Here is a 24,860-nt window from a genome sequence, read left to right on the forward strand (position 1 = left end):
TTGGGGATCTCCAAAGAAATAGAACCAATAGGACAGAGAGAGAGAGAGAGAAATATTGACTGATAATAAGGAATTGGCCATGGGAAATCTGGAGGCTGACAAGTCCCACGATCTGCATTTCAGACTGCAGGACAGCCTAGAGACCCAGGGGAGCCAATGAAGTAGTTCCAGTCCAAGTCCAAAGGCCTTAGAACCAGGACTACCAATGGTGAAGTTCCAGTCTGAAGGCTGGCAAACTGGAGACCTGGAAGAGCAGCCAATACTTCAGTTTCTGAGTCCAAAGGCAGGAGAAAAAAAGAAAGAAAGAAAAAAAAAAGTCCCAGCTCAAAGGCAGTCAGCAGAAGTTCTCTCTTATTCACTGAAGAATCAACCTTTTCGTTCTATTTATGTCTTCAACTGGCTGGATAAGGCATACTTACACTAGGGAGGGCATCTGTTTTTCTTAGTCTGATTTAAATGTTCATCTCATCCAGAAAACACCTCCACACACATATCCAGAAATGGCTGGCTGAATGTCTGGACATCCTGTTGCCCAGTCAAGTTGACACAGAAAATTAACCATCACAAATGCTGTTCAAGATAATACCTCATGATATTCAACTAAGAAAAGTGAAATTTTTTGAGAGTTTGGCAAAAATACTGTCCTTGACAAAAATGATTTGCTAGATTAAATGTCTAAGGTATTTTTAAACCGTACTCTGAAGCAAAATGATGTTCCTTTAACTGGACCAAAGTGTGCCATCACAAAAATCAATCAATACAAACCATTTCCCAACTTAGAGAAAAACTAATTGATGTTTTCAGTTTTAAGTCTTTTTTCATAATGCGACTTAATCCTTCAATACTTCCATTAGCCTGTACGAGAATCAAGTAAGATACATTTAGCACAAAGTTAGACAATTATTTCAAACTTAAATGTGCATTTCATGATACTCTTTAGAAGATTTTTTACAAAGCATCATGAAGTGACATCTGAAAATCACTTAAACAAATACACATTTAAAATAACACTGCACAGTTCTCAGCCTGACATTTGCCATTATAAAGACGTACAGTCTTTCAGATACTGTAACAAATTAAAGTGATAATTCCAGAAATATCAAAAAATTTGTTCTTATAAATAACAAATTGATTCTAGAATTTATACAGAGAAAACAAGAATACACAAGAAAACTCTGAAACAGGGAAGAGTAATTGCTGAAGGGAAAAAAGCATGTCTGAGAGGGTGGATGTCCTATCAGACATGAAAACATAATAAAGAGTGTAACAGTGCTACATGAGTGGACAGATCAATGCAACAGAATGAGAGTGAAAATACACCCAGATACACAGAAAAACTTAAGGTAGCATTTCAAATGGGTAGAGGTAAAAAAGAACTTTTCACAAAATTGTGTGATACACTAATGCCTAGCACTTCTATCAAGGTCTCTTAAATCATCACCTGAAACCATTAAGAAAATACTAGAATATTTACTAACATAAATTTATAAATTTTAATAGAAAAATGTTAATAGAAAAAACTGACATCCTAAACGTTCATCAACAGAATAACAATTATGTAAATTTTGGCGCATCCATAAAATGAAATACAATGCAATCATTTTTTAAAATGAAGCAATGCCATTAAACTGTTAACAGACTGATTCTGGGTAGAGAAATGGTTAAGGAGGGAATAGGAATGGAAAGAACCCATATAACATTCTTTACAGCCTTTTGGGTTTTTGTTTTTGTTTTTTTTTTGTTTTTTTTTTTTTTTTGAGATGGGAGTCTTGCTTTGTCTCCCAGGCTAGAATGCAGTGGCACAATCTCCTCTCACTGCAACCTCCACCTCCCAGGTTCAAGCGATTCTCCTGCCTCAGCCTCCCAAGTAGCTGGGATTACAGATGCCTGCCACCACACCCAGCTAAATTTTGTATTTTCAGCAGAGACAGGGTTTCACCATGTTGGCTAGGCTGGTCTTGAACTCCTGACCTCAAGTGATCTGCCCACTTCGGCCTCCCAAAGTGCTGGGATTACAGGTGTGAGCCACCACGCCCAGCCTTTTTTGCCTTTTAAATTTCATATTATGTGCATATTACCTACTAAATAAGTATTTTTAGAAATACACCTGGAAAATCCAAGCATTCAACATAAGTATGGTAAACCATTTTGTTAAAAAAAAATTACCAGTTATTACAGATACAAAGAAGAAAAAGCTATAAAAAGGAGAACAAGAGGAACAGGCACCTTAGAACAGCCACGAGTTATGCAAGAGAACCAAAATGACCAAAAAGCTCAGATGACAGCAAGGTGACTAAATAAATAATTCATCATTATAGTCCTTCTATTTTTCTTTTTTCTGTATAATCCTCTTAATACATTTTAACAAACAAAAATAAATTAAAAAGGTGAGGCACGATGCTGACACCTATAATCCCAGCACGTTGGGAGGCCAAGACAGGAGGATCATCTGAGCCCAGGAGTTCGAGACCAGCCTCAGCAACACAGCTAGACCCTGTTTCTACAAAAAAAAACAAAAAAATCAGCCAGTCATGGTAGCATGCACCTGTGGTCCTAGCTACCCAGGAGGATTGATTGAGCCTGGGAGGTTGGGGCTGCAGTGGGCCTTGATCAGCCACCACACTCCAGCCTGAGCAACAGAGCCAAACCCTGTCTCTCAAAAAACAAGAACAACAACAACAAACGTATGTATCTATCACACACACACACACACACACACACACACACACCTTAAGTCACTTATTTTCAGACATAAAACACTAAACGTTTATCTAGCCCAGGCTCCATGGCTCATGCCTGTAATCCCAGCACTTTGGAGGCCAAAACGGGAGGATCACTTGAGCCCAGGAGTTTGAGACCAGCCTGGGCAATATGGCAAACATGGTCTCTACAAAAAATACAAAAAAAATTATTAGCCAGGAATGGTGGTGTGCACCTATAGTCCCAGTACTCAGGGGGCTGAAGTGGGAGGATCGCTTAAGCCCAGGAGGCGGAGGTTGCTGTGAGTTGAGATCATGCCACTGCACTCTAGCCTGGGTGAGAGAGTAAGACCCTATAAATAAAAGTTTATCTAAATGTGTATTATCCTGTCTACCTCCAGAAAGGACTTATGAACAGAAATGTTCTATTTGAAAAGTCAAATAATGCTGTTCTACATAAGACCACATTCAAATGATTACAACAGCTAAAACCTATGTCTATATTCTTGGTACAGCTCCTTGTAAATTCTACATATACTTCAAATCTTAAACCAAAGGACCCTCCCCTGATTCCATAAACTAGGATAGGTTCCCAATTACATTTCTCCTTTGTATTACTGTGCAGTTACTAGTTTAGCAAAGTCCACTTGCCTGGCTGATATGTAAGCTCCATGAACACAGCTGTATGTCCCTTTATCTGCTCAATCATCCTTGTTCACTAAGACAGTAAGGAGAGGTCAACAAGTATTTCTTGAATAAAGAAAACTAATAGAAGAAACTTCTTGTATTTTTTGTGACAGGGTCTCACTCTGTTGCCCAGGCCAGACTGCACTGGCCAGATCATGGCTCACTGCAACCTCTGCCTCCAGACTCTAAGCAATCCTCCTACCTCAGCCTACTAGGTAGCTGGGACTACAGTCATGCACCACCACACCCCGTTAATTTTTGTATTTTTAGTACAGACAGGGTTTTGCCACGTCACCCAGGCTGGTCTCAAACTCCTGGCCTCAAACAATCCACCCGCCTCAGCCTCCCAAAGTGCTGGCTGGGATTACAGGCATGAGCCACTGCACCTGGCCAGAAAACCAACAGAAGAAACTTCTACTTGTACATTTTGAATGAAAAATTTATTTTATCAAGAAAAAAAGCCTGTAAAATTACAGATTATGTTTGTTTAATGTAGGAACTCACTTTTATTTTTATAAGAAATTTAGAGATAATTTGTTGAATCAGCTGTAAAAACATCACATCAACATCTTTTTTTAAAAAACCTTAACGTCACAGGAAAGAGAACCTAAATAAAATTACGTTACAGGCCAAAGGGAAATTTTATAAATTCAGTTTCTGCTTTTCTGGGGAATTAATATTTTAGAGGGATATGTCTGCTTAAGGCAAAGCAATGTATCCTAGTCTCTTGATCTAATTATCAATATTCAGAAAATGGTCCACTTCTCAGCCAACAGTCTGTGGATTCCAGGGGGTCAAGACACTTTCATGGGGTCCATTAAGTCAGAACTACTTTCACAAGAATGCTCATCTATTATTTGCCTTTTTTCACTCTCATTCTCTCACAAGCGTACAGTGTTGTTTTGCAGAGGTCATGTGATACAGCAAGACTGAATGCAGAAAAAGACACGAGAATTCAGCAGGCTTCTATTAAGAGAGATCTTATAAAGATCTGAAAAAATATAAAATAATCACTCCTTTCCCTGGTATTTTTTAGCAAATATAACTGGTTTTCATTAAAAATGTTATGTTACGATAATTGCATGAGGTAATGGATACTAACTACCCTTATTTGATCATTAGACCAACATATACATCTATCAAAACATCAAACTGTATCCCATAAATACATACAATTACAATGTGTCCATTTGTAATTTTAAAAATCGTTTTTTTTTTTTTTGAGATACAGTCTGTCGCCCAGGTTTGGAGTAATCTCAGCTCACTGCAACACCTCCGCCTCCCGGGTTCAAGTGATTCTTGTGCCTCAGCCTCCCAAGTAGCTGGGATTACAGATGTGCACCACCACGTCCGGCTAATTTTTAAATTTTTAGTACTGACATGGTTTTGCCATGTTGCCGAGGCTGGTCTCAAACTCCTGACCTCATGTGATCTGCCTGCCTCAGTCTCCCAAAGTGCTGGGATTACAGGCATGCACCACCATACCCGGCCTTAATTAAAAATTTTTAAAATATTATTTAACATGAATCGATTTAGTATTATAGTTTTAAAACAAATAATTATTAAATAAATTTTTAGGTGTTTTAATTTCCATTGTAGTAACTAGCGATAGATATAACCCACATAAACAAAAGATCTAGAATCTTCAGTTTTTAAGAGTAAAGAGATCTTCAAACCAGAAAGTAGGAGAAATTCCTGGTCTAGAATAAGAATTTCTTTGGAACAACCAATTTGATTTTTTCAAAGAATACATTTAAAATAAAAGACAGATGGCACCCATAGATGTAAAGGAACTTTATTTACGTAGTAATCAATTGCAATAAATGAACTTTACTTGGATCCTGATTCAAACAAATGGCTTCTAAAAAAGTGAAATGATCACGGAAATAAATACTGGCTCAATATTTGATATCTGAAGAAATTAAGTTTTTTTAAGTGTTAAGAAAGACTATAACTATTGAAGCTGCAAGATGACTACATGGGAGTCACCATGTCAGTTTGACAACATTAATCCTCTTAAATATAATCACTTAGAAGGTGCAAGCATTGTCTACTTACTTTTTCAATTCTAACTCTGAAAGAGAAACAAGTAACAGTATCAGACAATATAAAAGCCACTGAACTGTCAATTTAAAACAGACTCTCTTCATTTTTAGGATTTATGTTGCTATATATTTTTAAAGCAAATGAAAAATGTTCTTTTGGCCGGGTGTGGTGGCTCGCGCTTGTAATCCCAGCACTTTGGGAGGCCGAAGTGGGCGGATCACAAGGTCAGGAGATCGAGACCATCCCGACTAACATGGTGAAACCCCCATCTCTACTAATAATACAAAAAAATTAGCCAGGCGTGATGGCGGGCGCCTAAAGTCCCAGCTACTTGGGAGGCTGAGACAGGAGAATGGCATGAACCCGGGAAGATGGAGGTTGCAGTGAACCGAGATCGCGCCACTGCACTCCAGCCTGGGTAACAAAGCAAGACTCTGTCTCAAAAAAAATAAAAAAGAAAAATGTTCTTTCACTTCTCCATTTTGCTAAAACCAAATTAATAAGAACAGCCAAGAATATACAGTACTTATTTTAGCACATCTTACAAGTTTAAGCCGTATTAGTGAATACGAATGTTAATTCAACGAATATTTAAAAACTTTCATCAAACGCAGTATGCTGGGGAGCTAAAAATTGAAATAGGTAAACAACCTGAAGGAGCCCACTATCTACTTCACAACCAATATGTAACCCCCCAACCTATAATACAATATAAAATGGTAATTAGTTCCCTGAAAGATATCTAACATAGCTTATTGAAAAAGTGCTGATTTCAACAAATGATTACAAATAGGAGGAAAATCTAAACCTTAAATAATGTATTATTTTAATTGTTGCCAACCCTAGAAAAAATAAGCCCAGCATGGTAGTGTGCACCTGTAGTCCCAGCTACTCGGGATGCTGAGGCAGGAAGATCACCTGAGCCCAAGAGTTCAAGAGCAGCCTCGGCAACATAGTGAGACACTGTCTCATAAAAAAAAAATTTAGGAAACAAAGTTAACAGGCATTCAAAGGCTGACCATTTCCAGGTTTGGCTCTTTGCATCCAAAGCTATGTATCACCTCAGCACTTTCACATATTCCCAGTGGCTGCAGGCCCAAGCCCCCCTACCCCCGCAACTTGTTCAAAGAGGTCTTTTATTAAACGTCACCTTGCAGAGATGATTTCCCTCTAACTAAAGATTTCCTCCTTCAAAGAACTAAACACAAAATTTATATTTAAAATTTTTTGTTTATTGGTTGCCCTTACCACAAGACTATAAATTCTGAGGGCAGGGATAAACTGTTTTCCCTTTGTTTTCTTTACCATTGTAATACACAATCAATAAATACAGGATGAGTTAACATACTTTAAGCGGTTGAGGCACTTACAGTTTTGTTAAGACACCAATATAACATAAAAGAGGCTGGTACAAAGGATACAATCACTAGACTAGGGAAGGCAGTGACCTTCACCAACTACAAAGAATTTCCTCCTATCCATCTTGTTTTCTACAGCTCTTACAGAGATCTTTCAGCGAGTGTGTGTAGAAAAGAGCCCAAATGTTAGTGTTGGTTTCTAAGTTCAGGTATGTTCATGGTCAATATTTCTACAGAAATGAATATAAATTAATGATGTATATTAAGTTTTAAAATTTAGCCTAGTATTGACTGAGACATTTACAGTTTAAAACAGTCACCTTCAAAGGACACTATTAAGAAAGTAAAAAGACAACCCACTGAATGGAAGAAAATATTTGTGGTATGAATCTAATACAATACTTGTACCTAGAATACATTGGGAACACTTACAACTCAATCATAAAAAGACAAATTTTAAAATAGGTAGAATAGACATTTCTCCAGACAACAAATGGCCAATAAGTAAATGAAAATAGGCTCAGTGTCATTAGTCATCTGGGAAATGCATATCAAAATCATGAGGTACCACTTCATACCCACTAGGACAGCTGTAATCAAAAAGACAGATAACAAATATTAGCAAGGATGTAGAAAAACTGGACCCTCATACACTGCTGGTAGGAATGTATTTTAAAAACATGTACCAGGCCCCAGTCACTGAGCCGCCGCCGAGGACTCAGCAGCCTCCCCCTTGAGCCCCCTCGCTTCCCGACGTTCCGTTCCCCCCTGCCCGCCTTCTCCCGCCACCGCCGCCGCCGCCTGCGCGTTTCCACCGAGGAAAAGGAATCGTATCGTATGTCCGCTATCCAGAACCTCCACTCTTTCGACTCCTTTGCTGATGCAAGTAAGGGTGATGACCTGCTTCCTGCTGGCACTGAGGATTATATCCATATAAGAATTCAACAGAGAAACGGCAGGAAGACCCTTACTACTGTCCAAGGGATCGCTGATGATTACGATAAAAAGAAACTAGTGAAGGCGTTTAAGAAAAAGTTTGCCTGCAATGGTACTGTAATTGAGCATCCGGAATATGGAGAAGTAATTCAGCTACAGGGTGACCAACGCAAGAACATATATGCCAGTTCCTCGTAGAGATTGGACTGGCTAAGGACGATCAGCTGAAGGTTCATGGGTTTTAAGTGCTTGTGGCTCACTGAAGCTTAAGTGAGGATTTCCTTGCAATGAGTAGAATTTCCCTTCTGTCCCTTGTCACAAGTTTAAAAACCTCACAGCTTGTATAATGTAACCATTTGGGGTCCGCTTTTAACTTGGACTAGTGTAACTCCTTCATGCAATAAACTGAAAAGAGCCAAAAAAAAAAAAAAAAAAACATGTACCCACTGTGGAAAATAGCCTGGTGGATCCTCAAAAGGTTGAACATAGGATTCCCATATGACCCAGAAATTCCACTCCTCAGTAAATATCCAAGATGAAAACATATCCACAAAAAAAAAAAACTTGTACAGGAGTGCTCACAGCAGCATTATTTATAATAGCCAAAAAGCGGAAACAACTCGAACGTCTATCAACTGATGAATGGCTAAATTCATACAATAGAATATTATTCGGCCATAAAAAGGACTGAAGGACAGTAAGTGGTCTTTTGCAACTGGCTTCTTTTAATTAGCATGTTTTCCAGGCTCATCCATGTTATAGCATGGATGGAAAACACGCAAAAGACCACATACTATATAATTCTATTCATATGAAATGGTAAAAATAGTCCAATCTATAGAGGCAAAGTAAATTAGCAGATGCCTAGGGTTGGGAGAGATGGGGGACTGGGGACAACAGCTAAATGGCATGGAGTTTCTTTCTGGGTAATAAAAATGTTCTAAAACTGGTGGTAGCTTTACAATTCTATAAACATATTAAAAACCACTGAATAGTATACTTTGAATGGATAAAAGGTGTGGTATGTGAATTACATCTTAATAAAGAAGTAACAAAATGGTCACTTACATTTTTGGTTACACTTTACTGCATTTATCAGGAAAATTGTATGCCATTTTGGTCTTCACAAAGGCCTTGAGGTTTATCCCTCCAAACAGAAACTCTTTCTTTAAAGGAGACAAAGATAAGGAAGGTAGGAAAAGAAGGGAAACCTTCATAACTGAATGGCTACCATTATCTAACATATATAATTTTACTTATTCATTCTTATATTTTTTTGTTTGTTTGTTTTCTGAGACAGGGCCTTGCTCTGTCGCCCAGGTTGGAGTGCAGTGGCGCACTTGGCTCACTGCAGCCTAAACCTCTTGGGCTCAAGTGATCCCCCAACCTCAGCCTCCTGAGTAGCTTAGGCCCGCGCCATCATGCCCAGCTAATTTTGGTATTTTCTGTAGAGACAGGGTTTTGCCATGTTGACCAGGCTGGTCTCGAACACCTGAGCTCCGGCAACCCACCTCCCTCAGCCTCCTAAAGTGCTGGGATTACAGGCATGAGCCACAGTACCCAGCTCATTCTTTTATTTTAAACAGTAGCTTCTCCCACTCTCACATTTTTGTCTTTACACACTTTGAGAAACTAAAGAATGCCTAGCTTAACACAAAATGTTCAACTAATTTTCTTTAGTTTGTTGTAATATACTTTCAAGATTGATCGATTCCTTTCATAATTATTCTGCAGAAATAATGTGATTCAAGATATGGTAAAATAACTAAAAGAATGTCTGGTACTCAGTAACTGATTGCCATTATCATTAAACTACAGGAGATGAGAATCCTGAAGTTGATGAGCAAAACTGCAGGAAAGGGGAAGGACACAAAGGCTACACCCTGCAAAAGCAGTCATCTGTCAAGAAAAGGATACCCTTGGCAGAGTAGCCCAGGCTAATATGAGGATTGAAGCGGCAGCGGTATGTTCATCAGCGTCACTGTTACTATCAACACTATCATCACCACCACCCTCCTCCTAAAGCATCTTTTTATATGCTTTAACGTTTTCCACTTATGAAACACTTAAACATATGGAAACATCACAAACCTTGCTAAAAGCACATCTTACAATTTTCCCACATTTGCACCATTTTCTTAAATACGTTAAATATTAGATAGCTTTCTCCTATTGAGAGGTGACAATGTGCTAGCAGCCCTTGCTCGCTCTCGGCGCCTCCTCGGCCTCGGCGTCTGCTCTGGCCGTGCTCAAGGAGCCCTTCAGCCCGCTGCTGCACTGTGGGAGCCCCTCTCTGGGGCTGGCAGAGGCCGGAGCCGGCTCCATCTGCTCTCAGGGAGGTGTAGAGAGAGAGGCGCCGGCAGGAGCCTGGGCTACGCACAGTTCCGGGTGGGTGCCTGCTGGGCTTGATGGGGGATGAGCTCCCTCTGGGCTGCTAGAGTGCCCAAGCTAGGTGCCGCAAAGTCCTGCGGCGAGTGCCATGAGACGTGAAGCCAGCTGGGCTTCTGGGTCAGGTGGGGACTGGGAAAACTTTTCTGTCTAGCTAAAGGATTGTAAACGCACCAATCACCACTCTGTGTCTAGCTCAAGGTTTGTAAACGCACCAATCAGTGCTCTGTGCCTAGCTAGAGGTTTGTAAACGCACCAATCAGCACTCTGTGTCTAGCTAAAAGTTTGTAAATGCAACAATCAGTGCTGTGTTTCTAGCTAAAGGATCATAAAACCCACCAATCAGCACTCTGTCAAAACGGACCAATCAGCTCTCTGTAAAATGGACCAATCAGCAGGACGTGGCTGCAGCCAGATAAGAGAATAAAAGCAGGCCACCCAAACCAGCAGCAACAACCCGCTTGCATCCCCTTCCCTGCGGTGGAAGATTTGTTCACTCTTCACAATAAATCTTGCTGCTGCTCACTCTTTGGGTCCCTGCCGCCTTTATGAGCTGTAACACTCACCGCGAAGGTCTGCAGCTTCACTCCTGAAGCCAGCGAGACCACGAATCCACCGAGAGGGACCAACAACTCCGGATGGAAGGAACAACTCCAGACGCACTGCCTTTAAGAGCTGTAACACTCACAGTGAAGGTCTGCAGCTTCACTCCTGAAGCCAGAGAGACCACAAACCCATCAGAAGGAAGAAACTCCTGACAGGTCTGAACATCAGAAGGAACAAACTCCGGACACACCATCTTTAAGAACTATAACACTCACCGCGAGGGTCCGCAGCTTCATTCTTGAAGTCAGCGAGACCAAGAACCCACCAATTCTGGACACACTATGGCAACCACTATCTTGGAATATGGTGTTAGTCACTACTATGCATATTTTAATATAGGTATCTATAAACAAAAGAAGTACTGTTTTGCATGTTTTTAGACTTAACCCCATAGCATTATTCGTCTGTACCTTGTTTTCTTAGGTCAAGATTTTGTTTGTTTTTCAATTCAGTCATGTTGTTTCATGCAGCTCTAGTCCATTCGTGAGAACTTTTCGATAGTATTACATTTTATTAATATCACAATTTATTTGTCCATTCTCAAGCTAATGGAACGGTTTTTTTGTTTTCTTATTTTTTGTAAAGAAAAGGTTTCACTATGTTGCCCAGGCAGGGTCTCACTTGTTTTCAATTTTGTTATTATGAAGCTGCAATAAACAATTCTTGAGAACAATACTTATTTCTAGAATATATTCCTAGAAAGAAAACTGCTAAGTCAAAGGATATATTTAATATATACCTCCAACTTCATCAACTAAGTTGATCTACAAAATAGTTACATATTTTTACATTCCCACCAAGTGGTATAAGAGCTCCTGTTTCTCTTTGTCTGCAACAATTATCCATATTGTCATACTATTTTGCCAAATTGATGAACATAAAGTGGTACCTCACTGGCTTACTTTTTCCTGATTTGTAAGATTAAGTATCATTTATTGACCTTTCAGGTTTCCTCATGTGAAATGCCTATAAACAGTACTGCCATTTTTTTTTTTACTGATTTGTAATAATTATTAAGAGAGTCTGGGTATCAACCCTATACTGATTACATGTGTTTCTAAATGCTCTCTGCAAAAACAAAAAAAAACAAGATAACCTGTTACCGATTCTGAAATCTAGTAAAATGTAAAAGCAAAGCTAATTCCTGACTTTTCAAAGTTCACAGCTACTTTCCAGACCTTTATATCAGTGTTTCTGAAACCTTTCCGTCCGCTCACAGAAGATGAATTCCTCATTCAGGGCCAATACACATATACTTACACATAAACTGAAAAACAGGGCTGTAAATCAATTTCTTCTCAAGGATGGGTGACGTTTTCATAACCACAAACAATATACAAGGACAGATTGTCTCCGTTCTATACAGCCAACATTTTGGCTCACATTTTGGCTGTTACGTACATACATCATATAGCTTTCACAAGGTTTAGTAAGCCAGCGTCTATTTTGATTAATAACGGTTAAAACCTTTAACACTTGATAAAAAACCATCATATCCATCAGCATGTTTGCAACAATAATGAAGAGTGTCCACTCTACCCAATGAATTAAGAATTAAAGTACAAGCTCAGACTAAAAAAATGAAATTTTTTATTTTCAGTCGCACTAGGTTAATCAATTTTTTACAAAGTTGCTCTGCATACATGAACTGATTCTGAATATTTTAGTGACAGACATCTCAAAAAAGTTTACTTCATTTACAGAACACTATCAAATGTTTTGCAAAACAAAGACACTGCATTAGGGCATATAATCATAGAATAGGAAAGGACTTTAGGTCACTTACTCTAAATCTCTCCTTTTCAGGTAAGGCATCTGCAACGCAGAAGTTATAAGAAACTTGCCCAATTGAGACCCTCTAAAATCTACAAATTCAGAGTCTTTTCCACTGCATTACCCATCTTCTTATATTAGACTTCTAAAACTATTCCTCTATTAATTTCACAAGAATAAGGTGCTGCGTTACAGAAATGACGGAAGTAACTCCCAAACCCACACCAATCTTTTTCTTTCCACTCCCCTACCTTCTCCCTCCCTTATCCTCCATTATCATTCACAGAATGAAAAAAATACCTGACCACCTGAATTTCTGGCCCTAATTGGGTGTGAAGTCCCAACCCCCTGCTACTGTTTCCGTGTTAAGCTAACCGGAGTTTTCTAATTATTCATTCCTTTATTCAATAAATATCTAAGCCCAGACTTTGCAGAAGCGTGGTGCACGCAGCTCCTCCAAGCCCGCAGACCACCGCGCGCTGGCATCCCGACGCCGGGAAGCCGGGGGCGCTGGAGAAACGGGGTTCCCGGGGGCGCCTGGAGGCCGGCCGGGTGGTGGGAAGCGGCCGACATAAGCGGGCGACTCACCTTTCCGCAGCTCCCGCTCCCACACGGTGACGATGGGCCGCGAGTGTTTACGGTGGTGAATGAGCCACAGGGACAAGGTCTGCACGCTCTGCTGCGAGTTGCTCAACTCCGACAGCTTCTTCTCCAGCGCCGCCTCAGAGAAGGCTGACATCCCTCCGACACCACGTTCACGCCGTCCCACGCGGTGGGGCCGAGGGGAGGAGAGTTTCGCCGCCCTAGCTGCGGCCTCGCCCCCTCACCCCACCCTTCCCCACGCTCTCACCACGGCCGCCGCTTCATCCAAGACCGGCCGCAAACCAGCAAGATGGCGTCCGGCCGGCAGTGACGTCACAGGGACCCACGCCCCGCCCCTCCCGCTGCAAGCCCTGGGAAAACGCGCGGCCGAGAAGCGGAACCGCCAGGCGGAAGGGGCGGAGCCGAAACAAGTGCAGGGGAGGCGGGCAGGGGCGTGATGCCTGGGTTACTCTCAGAGGCATGGTGGGAGTTTGCCAGGCCTGAACCCTCCTTAAGGGAAACTCTGTCAAAGAAGCAGTGATTACAGATCTCTACATAGGCGTGTAAATTGGTATAAATTGGGGCAGGCACTTTAAAGACTATTTGCATGACCAATTACGTTTAAAAATACACCTTCCTAAATAGAGTATAGGATGGTGACCAGAGGCTGGGAAGGGTAGTGGGGGAGGGCTAAATAGAAGGACTAATAGAAGGACTAAATATAAATAGGACCTAGTATTTGATAGCATAACAGGGGACTAGAGTCAATAATAATTTAATTGTACATTTTAAAATAACTAAAAGGATAATTGGATTGTTTGTAACACAAAGGATAAATGCTTAAAGGGATGGATACCCAACTTTGCATAATGCGATTATTAGGCATTGCCATGCCTGTACCAAAATATCTTATGTACTCCATAAATATATACACCTACTATGTACCCACAAAAATGGAAAATGAATAAAAATTTAAAAATTATAAGAATACACTTTCCTAGCAATTTCGCTAATTGCTGTCAATGCTGGAAAAAACACCAGCATGTTTGCACCAGGAAGCTTATTCTAGGTGTTCAGTCCAACACAGTAACAGTGAAAAATTGGAACATTCACTGTTGCAGTCTACACAGATACGTCTATATTCCATAATACATGCAGCAGTTTAAAATATGGATTAATCCAAGATATGGTGGATTTGGAAGGGTTTGAGTGGGTTTTTATGGGGTTCTTTTTGAGAGAGGGCCTCACTCTCACCCAGACTGGAGTTCAGTGCCATGATCACAGCTTACTGCAGCCTCGAATTCCTGGGCTCAAGCATTCCTCCCACCTTGGCCTCCCAAAATGCTGGGATTACAGGTGTGAGCCACCATGCCCAGCTGGATTTTTTTTTAATTACAGAAGCAAAAGTATAGTATACCACTTCTTGTTTAAAGGTATGTAGTTCATATGGGTTCACAAGTACGTAAACTCATGGCAAAGGTTTGGAGGAATACACACCACATGAATACTGGTCTCAGGGAGAGGATCAGAATTGGAGCCCTTAAATTGTGTCCATATTGTTTTCATTTTTACAAAAAGAATACGTGAATATATTACTTATATAGTTAAAAATTAATTACAGAAATCTCATTGTTAATCTAATGCATACACCATCATATTCTAAAATTTTTTTTGAGACCGGGTCTTACTCTGTTGCCCAGGCTGGAGTATGTGGTTCAGTCATGTTCACTGCAGTCTTGACCTCTGGGCTCAAGCAATCCTCCTCTGTGTCGGCCTCCCAAAGTGCCGGGAATACAGTTGTAAGCCACCATGCCTGGCCCTAAATATTAATACAAGAAACTTCCAGAAAGATACATAAGAAACCATAGGAATTCCTAAACTATCTTTTGACAAGCATCGTTCAAGAACTTTGCGGCCAGATGTGTGGCTCATGTCTATAATCCCAGCACTCTGGGAGGCCGAGGTGGGAGGATTGCTTGAGCCCAGGAGTTAGACACCAACCTGGGTAACATAGTGAGTCCCTGTCTTTACTAAAAATTTAAAAATTAGCTGGGCATGGTGGTATGCGCCTATGGTCCCAGGAAGCTGAGGTAGGAGGATCACCTGAACCTGAGAGGCAGAGGTTGCCGTGAGTCATGATTGTGCCACTGCACTCCAGCCTGAGCAACAGAGCAAGACCCTGTCTCAAAAAATGAAAAGGAAGGGCAGGGCACGGTGGCTCAAGCCTGTAATCCCAGCACTTTGGGAGGCCGAGGTGGGTAGATCACCAGGTCAGGAGTTCGAGACCAGCCTGGCCAACATGGTGAAATCCCGTCTCTACAAAAAGTACAAAAATTAGCTGGGCGTGGTGGTGGGCACCTATAATCCCATCTACTCGGGAGGCTGAGGCAGGAGAATTGTTTGAACCTGGAAGGCGGACGTTGCAGTGAGCCAAGATCGCGCCATTGCACTTCCAGCCTGGGCAACAGTGTGAGACTACATCTCAAAAAAAAAAAAAAGAAAAAAGAAAAGAAAGAGAAAGAAAAAAGAAAAAGAAAAAGAACTTCCAACAAGTAGGAACAGAATATGTATATTTGTGCCTGAGGTTCAGAGATATCGTTGTAGAGGTGAAGTTCACTCTTCCTTCACCTCTTTTCACTCCAATATCTATTCCTATCTTTACATTTCTTTCTTTCTCCATTGTACATCTTTTTGTTTATCCAATCTATTTAGCCTAGTTTTTAACTTTAACTTAGTTCGAGTTTAACCTATCTTTTTTTTTTTTTTAAAGGAGACAAGATATCGCTCTGTTGCCCAGGATGGAGTGCAGTGGCATCATCACAGCTCACCGCAGCCTCAACCTCCCAGGCTCAGGTGATTCCCCCCACCTCAGCCTACCAAGTAGCTAGGACTACAGGTGTACCATCATGCCCAGCTTATTTTTAAATTTTTTTTTTTAGAGATGGGGTCTCGCCATGTTGCCCAGGCTGGTCTTGAATTCTCAGGCTCAAGCCATCCTCCTGTCCCTGCTTCCCAAAGTGCTGGGATTATAGAACGTGAGCTACTGAGGCTGTCCAAACCTATCTATCCCCTGAGACCTTAAAAGTATCTTCAACAATATTCCATTCCATTCCACCAAAGACTACTTCCCATCTCCCAGTGTCTTCACCTGAGATTTCCACTCTTCTCATTCTCTATCTCTGTCTTCCTCTGTGTCTCAATTCTACCTAAAATTTCAGCTTAAATTCTGCCTTAAATTTCAGCTTTCTTTTCTTTCCACTCAGTCAATTCCTTCCTTGTGTTTTTTAATTACTGAATGCCTTATTTAGCACTTACACTACTAGTCTATGTTATTTACAATTTAATATATGTATTCTCTCTCTCCAGCTAGATTTAGCACTCCGTGACTCAGTCATAGCACCAACTCTTCTGTCTTCCTTGGTCCACAGTCTAATCTGGCTGTCCCTGCTCCAGGCTCCCAGAACATTCTATGTATGAATGTACCATGGCTTTTGGCACTAGGATGTTAGATCTACATTTATTGACGTTGTTACTTATAGCTATATTTTCAAAATATTGACTGTAACTATTTATACCTTTAGATACTTATGACTCGTTTTTATATCTTGTCTCTAAATTGGAAAGCAGGAGGTAAAATGGTCTCCATTCACAGAAGATATGATCTTAGATATAGATCTTAAAGAATTCACCCACAAAATTTAGAGATAATAAACAAATTCAGCAAAGTTGTGGGATATAAGATCAACACACAAAAATGAGTTGTATTTATATACACTGATAATAAATAATTTGAAAATGACATTAAGAAAAAAATCTTATTTACAATAACATCAAAAAAGGCTGAAATACTATGGAATAAATTTAGCCAAGGAAGTATAAGACTTGTATCCTGAAAACTACAAAATATTGGTGAAATATATCAAATACCTAAATAAATAGAAAGATATCCTGTGTTCATGGATTGGAGGATTTAATATTCTTAAGATGGCAATAATACCCCCAAGCAATCTTCAAATTCAATGCAATTCATGTTAAAATACCAATGGCCTTTTATGCAGAAATGGAAAACCTGACCTTAAAATTCATATGGAATTGAAAGGAGCCCTGAATAATTAAAACAATCTTGAAAAAGAAAAACAAAGTTGGAGGATTCACAGTTTCTTATTTCAAAAATTACTTCAAAGCTACAGTTATATCATAACATATATCAGGCTGGGCGTGGTGGCTCACGCCTGTAATCCCAGCACTTTGGGAGACCAAGGGGGGTGGATCACAAAGTCAGGAGTTCGAGACCAGCCTGGCCAATATGGTGAAACACCGTCTTTACTAAAAATACAAAAATTAGCTGGGTGTGGTGGCGTGTGCCTGTAGTCCCAGCTGCTCTGGAGACTGAGGCAGGAAAATCGCTTGAACCCGGGAGGTAGAGGTTGCAGTGAGCCAAGATCGCGCCACTGCACTCCAGCCTGGGCGACAGAGCGAGACTCCGTCTCAAAAAAAAACAAAAACAAAAAAAGCACACAAAACAGTGTGGTCTAGGCACAGTGGCTCATGCCCATAATCCTAGCACTTTGGGAGGCCGAGGCGGGCGGATCTCTTGAGGTCAGGAGTTTGAAACCAGCCTGGACAACATGGTGAAATCCTGTCTCTACTTAAAATACCAAAAAATTCTCTAGGCGTGATGGTGGGCACCTGTAATGCCAGCTACTCAGGAGGCTGAGGCAGGAGAATGGCGTGAACCCAGGAGGCAGAGGTTGCAGTGAGCCGAGATTGCGCCAGTGCACTCCAGCCTGGGTGACAGAGTGAGACTCCATCTCAAAAAACAAACAAACAAATAAACAAACAAAAAACCAGTGTGATACATTATTCAGCCATAAAAAGAGATGAAATAATAATGCATGATACAAGACAGATTAACCTCAAAAATATTATGCTAGCTGGCACAGTGGCTCATGCCTGTAGTCCCAACAATGTGGGAGGCTGAGGCAGGAATGAACCCTTGAGGTCAGGAGTTCAAGACCATCCTGTACAACACAGTGAGACTCCATCTCTACAAAAAAAGAATTTTTCTTAAGCCCAGACATGGTGGCTGACACCTGCAATCCTAGTACTTTGAACTCCTGGACTCAAGCAATCCTCCCACCTCGGCCTCCCAAAGTGCTGGGATTACAGGTGTGAGCCACTGCTCCCAGCATAATATATTTTATGAACTAAATTAAAGGCTTTAAGGCTAGGCGCAGTGATTCATGACTGAAATTCCAGCATTTTGGGAGGCCAAGGCACATGTATTGCTTGAGGCCAGGGATTCAAGACTAACCTGGCAACATGGCGAAACTCTGTCTGTACGAAAAGCACAAAAGTTAGCCGGGCATGGTGGTGCATACCTGTGGTCCCAGCTACTTGGGAGGCTGAGGTGGGAGGATCTCTTGAGCCCAGGAGGTCCAGGCTGCAGTGAGCTGTGATCGCACCACTGTACTCCAGCCTGGATGACACAGTGAGACCCTGTCTCAAAAAAAAAAACAAAGAAAAAAGAAAAAATTAAAGGCTTTGGAGTTTAAAAAATACTCTTACTATCCATAATATCTTAATAGTCTCAGTATCTATTCCGATAATACTGTTAAATATAATCATAATATAATTAGGGGAAACTGTTTAGTCTCATCACCAATAGATATGAGCTGCCACTGTCTCACCAGCCACCTAAAAAAAAAATACATGATTTTTTTTTTTTTTTTTTTGAAACGGAGTCTGGCTCTGTCGCCAGGCTGGAGTGTAATGGTGCAATCTTGGCTCACTGCAACCTCTACCCCCTGGGTTCCTGCAATTCTCCTGCCTCAGCCTCTCAAGTAGCTGGGATTACAGATGTGCACTGCCATGCCCAGCTAATGTTTGTATTTTTAGTAGAGATGGGGTTTCACCATGTTAGTCAGGCGGGTCTCAAACTCTTGACCTCAAGTGATCTGTCTACTTCAGCCTCTCAAAGTGCTGGGATTACAGGTGTGAGCCACCACGCCTGGCCTTCTACATGATCTTAGACCAGGAGATTTTAGGTTCTGGAGGAGATCAGATAACAACCTTAAAGGAAAGGACTTTAACAAGCACTTTTACCAGTTTAAACAACATAAATTCCAGAGTGTTCATATAATATTGATCTCATGAGATGGAACATGTGCTATCTTAAAAAAAAATCATGCACTTACATCTCTACAGACTTCTCTGGAATATGTAATATTCCTAAAAAGTTCCAGGAAATAAACAAACAAATTAGGAGATTATGTATTCTAGCTGACTCTAGCTGATACTCCCATGCATGTAAATACTGCCTCAGAGCCATTGTCATGTCAGATAAGTCAACAGCCCATCTTCCAACAAAAGGAATATGAAGTACTGCCTTTAGTTGAACAAAAGATGATGTTCTCTTTACAATCTTCTAATCAATAGAATCTTGACAATGAGTCTGAATTTCACGGAATAACATATTCCTGCAGGTTGACTTGAGCTACGTCAAAAGGGAGTACTGAGAAAGTAAGAAGATAACTCTGGTTACTGACAGCTAGACTGCAATCTTGCCAATGAAACATAAACTGTTCTCACAGGATATAAACAATAATTAGGCAAGTCCATTCTATGACTGTTGTGGAGCAAGACAGAGCCAAGGCCACCCTGCAGCCATGAAAATTGCTAGTATCTCCTTCTGATAACTAACATGAATAATTACAGCTTCTTTGCCAGTGACATCTCTATCCCCATCTTAACCCTCTGACCTCCTACATAAAAATGATCAAAGATCTACCCAATCACCAAATTGCTCCTGCTCCTCACAGCACCCAATCCAGAACTGACTCTGCACCTCTAAAGTCTCTTTAGAATCACGCAACACAAGCTTAAATCTTTTTTTTTTTATCAGAATAAATTTATTGGACATTTTTTAAAAAATTTCAAAACCTAAAATAAAATAATATCCAAGTATAAATGCAATTTTCCTTTTAAAGTGTATACGATGCAACAATTACATTTATGAACTAATTCTTAATACATAGGTATAAAAATGTGAATTTATTTGAAGTGACCTCCAAGCTTAAATCTTAAAATAAGCCCTTCCCAATTCCTTCTTAATAACACACCCCATAGTTTCTGTGGTGTGTTCTCATTCTTGTTTGCTGCAGCAAACTAAATAAACTTTGTTTAACGTTATATGGTTCTTATGGTCTTTGGTTGGTGGGTTTGGTTTTTGTTTGTTTGGTTGGTATTTTTAAGATAGGGTCTTGCTATGTCACCCTGGCTGGAATGCAGTGGCACGATCATAGTTTACTGCAGCCTCGACCTCCTGGGCTCAAGCAATCCTCCCACCTCAGCCTCCAGAGTAGCTGGGACTACAGGCACATGCCAGTGCATCAAGCTAACTTTTAAATTTTTTGTAGAAACAGGGTCTCCCTGTGTTGCCCAGGATAGTCTCCAACTCTTGGGCTCAAGCAATCATCCAGCCTCAGCCTCCTGATGTGCTGGGGTTACAGGCGTGAGCTATGGCACCCAGCCCATAGGCTTTGATACATAACATACATCAAACTTTTAATAGTGACTAGCTCTATGGGTAAGAATACAGGCAATTTCTTCTTTCCAATGTATATATTTCTTTTCTTTCTTTCTTTTTTTTTTTTTTTTTTGAAGCAGGTTCCTGTTCTGTCGCCTAGGCTGGAGAGCAGTGCCGCAATCACAGCTCACAGCAGCCTTGATCTCCTGGGCTCAAGGAATCCTCCCACTTCTCAGCCTCCCAAATATCTGGGAGCAGAGGTATGCACCACCATGCCCAGCTAATGTTTTGTATTTTTTATAGAGGTAGGGTTTCACCCTGTTGTCCAGGCTGGTCTGAAATTCGTAGGCTCAGGCAGTCAGTCCAACTCAGCTTCCCAAAGTGCTGGGATTACAGGTGTGAGCCACCACGCCTTACCTATACTTCAGTATGTTTTGAATTTTTTATTACAAGCATGTATTTGTTGTATAATGAGAAAATAATAAATATATTTTGATTGGGGCAGAAGAAGGACCTCAACTGGCTCCGCTTTGCAAATGAGATAAAGACCATATTTTTAGTATGGCATACAAGGCTCATGTTAATCCAGTTCTACCATTTTCTGCAGCCCCATTGCCACAGCTCCCTCACTATGTTCTTGAATCTCCAGCAGGGCCAAACTTCTCTATTTCCCAAATCCATTCCTATTCCATTTTCCACTGCCTTCTATCCATTAAACAGGCAAGCATCATTCTTCCTGCAGCACTCTGACTTCACCCCACCATCAAAATAAAGAACTTTCTTGGCTGGCTCATGTGTATAATCCCAGCACTTTAGGGAGGCTGAGGCGAGTGGATCACTTAAGGCCAGGAGTTCAAGACCAGCCTGGCCAACATGGCGAAACCCCATCTCTGTGAAAAATACAAAAATTTGCCAGGAGTGGTGGCGCATGCTTGTAATTCCAGTTACTCGGGAGGCTGAGGCAGGAGAATTGCTTGAACCCAGGAGACAGAAGTTGCAGTGAGCCAAGATCACACCACTCACTCCAGCCTGGATGACAGAGCAAGACTCTGTCTCAAAAAATAAATAAAATAAAATTTGATTTGAACAAACGTGAATGTATAAACAAAACATGGTATAATGCGCTGCTTAATGACATTTGGTCAATGACAGACACATAAGGTTATAATGAAGCTGAACACTTCCTATTGCTTGGTGATGTGTAACTGTTGTAACATTGTGCAATGCATTACTCATGTGTTATGATGCTGGTGTGAACAAACCTACTGTGCTGCCAGTTGTGTAAGTCTAGTGCATAGAATTATGTACAGTGCATAACACTTGATAATAAACAACTCTGTTACCGGTTTGTGTATTTACTATGGTTTTTATCTTTATTTTAAAGTGGACTTCTACTTCTGAAAAAGAGTTAACTGTGAAACAGCCTCAGGCAGGCTTTTCAGGATATGGAGTGAAACTAACCCAACAGCCATGGTGAGTGAGAGCAGGGCGGTCACACCCCATTTGATCCTGTAGAGGGAAACTCTCTGAGCTGAGACACTGTGGTAGGGAAAACTCCCACCAACCACTTGAAAGGGGCATCCAGCAGAGACTTCTGGTTTGGGCTTGGAAACTACCAGATTGGGACTCAACTGTTTTCAACTAATCAGGACTGAATGAGTTTGAGTTCCTCATTTGCGTATACGGACCTGATTGAGGACTGGAGCAGGACCTTTCCCTATTTAAGCCAGAACCCCTTTTTGTTCTCCAGAGCATGCTTTCTTTTTATATCAGAGGCTTCCTCTCCCTAATCTGCAGATTACTCATTTTTAGAAAATAAAGCTCTCCTTTGTCTTTCCCCTGCAGACCTCATGGTCTTTTATAAAAAAGAAGGTGTTTCAGACGACATTGTTATAAGAGATGACAGCTTCATGCATATTACTGCCCCTGAAGATCTTCTAGTGGGATAAGATGTAGAGGTGGAAGACAGTGATATTGATAATCCTGCCCTTGTTTAGGCATAGGCTAATGTGTGTGTTTGTGTATTAGTTTTTTTTGTTTTTTGTTTATTTATTTATTTATTTTTTATTGATCATTCTTGGGTGTTTCTCACAGAGGGGGATTTGGCAGGGTCATAGGACAATAGTGGAGGGAAGGTCAGCAGATAAACAAGTGAACAAAGGTCTCTGGTTTTCCTAGGCAGAGGACCCTGAGGCCTTCCCCAGTGTTTGTGTCCCTGGGTACTTGAGATTAGGGAGTGGTGATGACTCTTAACGAGCATGCTGCCTTCAAACATCTGTTTAACAAAGCACATCTTGCACCGCCCTTAATCCATTTAACCCTGAGTGGACACAGCACATGTTTCAGAGAGCACAGGGTTGGGGGTAAGGTCACAGATCAACAGGATCCCAAGGCAGAAGAATTTTTCTTAGTACAGAACAAAATGAAAAGTTTCCCATGTCTACTTCTTTCTACACAGACACGGCAACCATCCGATTTCTCAATCTTTTCCCCACCTTTCCCCCCTTTCTATTCCACAAAACCGCCATCGTCATCATGGCCCGTTCTCAATGAGCTGTTGGGTACACCTCCCAGACGGGGTGGTGGCGGCCGGGCAGAGGGGCTCCTCACTTCCCAGTAGGGGCGGCTGGGCAGAGGCGCCCCTCACCTCCCGGATGGGGCGGCTGGCCGGGCGGGGGGCTGACCCCCCCACCTCCCTCCCGGACGGGGCGGCTGGCCGGGCGGGGGGCTGAACCCCCCACCTCCCTCCCGGACGGGGCGGCTGGCCAGGCAGAGGGGCTCCTCACTTCCCAGTAGGGGCGGCCGGGCAGAGGCGCCCCTCACCTCCTGGACGGGGCGGCTGGCCGGGCGGGGGGCTGACCCCCCACCTCCCTCCCGGACGGGGCGGCTGGCCTGGCGGGGGCTGACCCCCACCTCCCTCCCGGACGGGGTGGCTGCCGGGCGGAAACGCTCCTCACTTCCCAGACGGGGTGGTTGCCGGGCGGAGGGGCTCCTCACTTCTCAGACGGGGCGGCTGCTGGGCGGAGGGGCTCCTCACTTCTCAGATGGGGCGGTTGCCAGGCGGAGGGTCTCCTCCCTTCTCAGACGGGGCGGCCGGGCAAAGACGCTCCTCACCTCCCAGATGGGGTCGCGGCCAGGCAGAGGCGCTCCTCACATCCCAGACAGGGCGGCAGGGCAGAGGTGCTCCCCACATCTCAGACGATGGGCGGCCGGGCAGAGACGCTCCTCACTTCCTAGATGGGATGGCGGCCAGGAAGAGGTGCTCCTCACTTCCTAGATGGGATGGCGGCTGGGCAGAGACACTCCTCACTTTCCAGACTGGGCAGCCAGGCAGAGGGGCTCCTCATGTCCCAGACGATGGGCGGCCAGGCAGAGATGCTCCTCACTTCCCAGACGTGGTGGCAGCCGGGCAGAGGCTGCACTCTCGGCACTTTGGGAGGCCAAGGCAGGCGGCTGGGAGGTGGAGGTTGTAGCAAGCCGAGATCACGCCACTGCACTCCAGCCTGGGCACCATTGAGCACTTAGTGAACCAGACTCCGTCTGCAATCCCGGCACCTAGGGAGGCCGAGGCTGGCAGATCACTCGCGGTTAGGAGCTGGAGACCAGCCCGGCCAACACAGCGAAACCCCGTCTCCACCAAAAAAATGCGAAAACCAGTCAGGCATGGCGGCGCGCGCCTGCAATCGCAGGCACTCGGCAGGCTGAGGCAGGAGAATCAGGCAGGGAGGTTGCAGTGAGCCGAGATGGCAGCAGTACAGTCCAGCTTCGGCTCAGCATCAGAGGGAGACTGTGGAAAGAGAGGGAGAGGGAGACCGTGGGGAGAGGGAGAGGGAGACCGTGGGGAGAGGGAGAGGGAGACCGTGGGGAGAGGGAGAGGGAGAGTGTGTATTAGTTTTTAACAAAAAAGTTTAAAAAGTAATTTTTTGGCAAGAAGAAGTTTATAAGATTAGGATATAAAGAAAGAATTTGTGTACAGCTATACAATGTGTTTGTATTTTAAGCTAAGTGTTATTACAAAATAGAGATAAGAATTCAAGATGGCAGATTGGAGACAAGGCTGATGTACAGCTCCCACTTGGACAGACAGAACAGTGTGTGGAGACTTACACCATGGACTTTTGCTCTAGGAACCACCGCAGGAATGTACCAGGAAAACCAAAAGAATTCACAGATCATTTGAAAGAAGTAGTAGGCTGCTGCAAATTCTGTGAGACAGGAGAAAAACTGTGAGTTCTCAAGGTGAGAAGGGGGAAAAGC

General features: G+C 42.3%; 2 protein-coding genes across 4 annotated transcripts in view; one reads left to right on the forward strand and one right to left on the reverse strand.

Annotated features, from left to right (window-relative positions):
• The window catches only part of RPRD1A (regulation of nuclear pre-mRNA domain containing 1A), a 78,416-nt gene extending 64,934 nt beyond the window's left edge, over positions 1-13,482 (reverse strand). For 2 of the 3 annotated variants that reach the window (XM_009433895.4, XM_016933212.2), the window contains exon 1: positions 13,082-13,482. In XM_009433895.4, the coding sequence (XP_009432170.1) occupies positions 13,082-13,232 (151 nt within the window). In that variant the 5' untranslated portion in view covers positions 13,233-13,482. The remainder of the gene's footprint in view (positions 1-13,081) is intronic. The other variant, NM_001242586.2, reaches the window with a different exon arrangement.
• Positions 7,584-8,056, forward strand: LOC735805 (eukaryotic translation initiation factor 1-like). The gene has a single exon (XM_054672066.2). It carries the CDS (start codon positions 7,628-7,630, stop codon positions 7,922-7,924), a length of 297 nt encoding a protein of 98 aa, XP_054528041.1. The 5' UTR covers positions 7,584-7,627; the 3' UTR covers positions 7,925-8,056.
• Positions 13,483-24,860: the final 11,378 nt, after the last annotated feature.

Source organism: Pan troglodytes, chromosome 17 (assembly GCF_028858775.2).
Source record: "Pan troglodytes isolate AG18354 chromosome 17, NHGRI_mPanTro3-v2.0_pri, whole genome shotgun sequence".
NCBI lineage: Eukaryota > Metazoa > Chordata > Mammalia > Primates > Hominidae > Pan > Pan troglodytes.

What these genes read in the sequence shown, in the direction of transcription:
- LOC735805 (XM_054672066.2), top strand. Translation starts at nt 7,628, where the DNA reads ATGTCCGCTATCCAGAACCTCCACTCTTTCGACTCCTTTGCTGATGCA.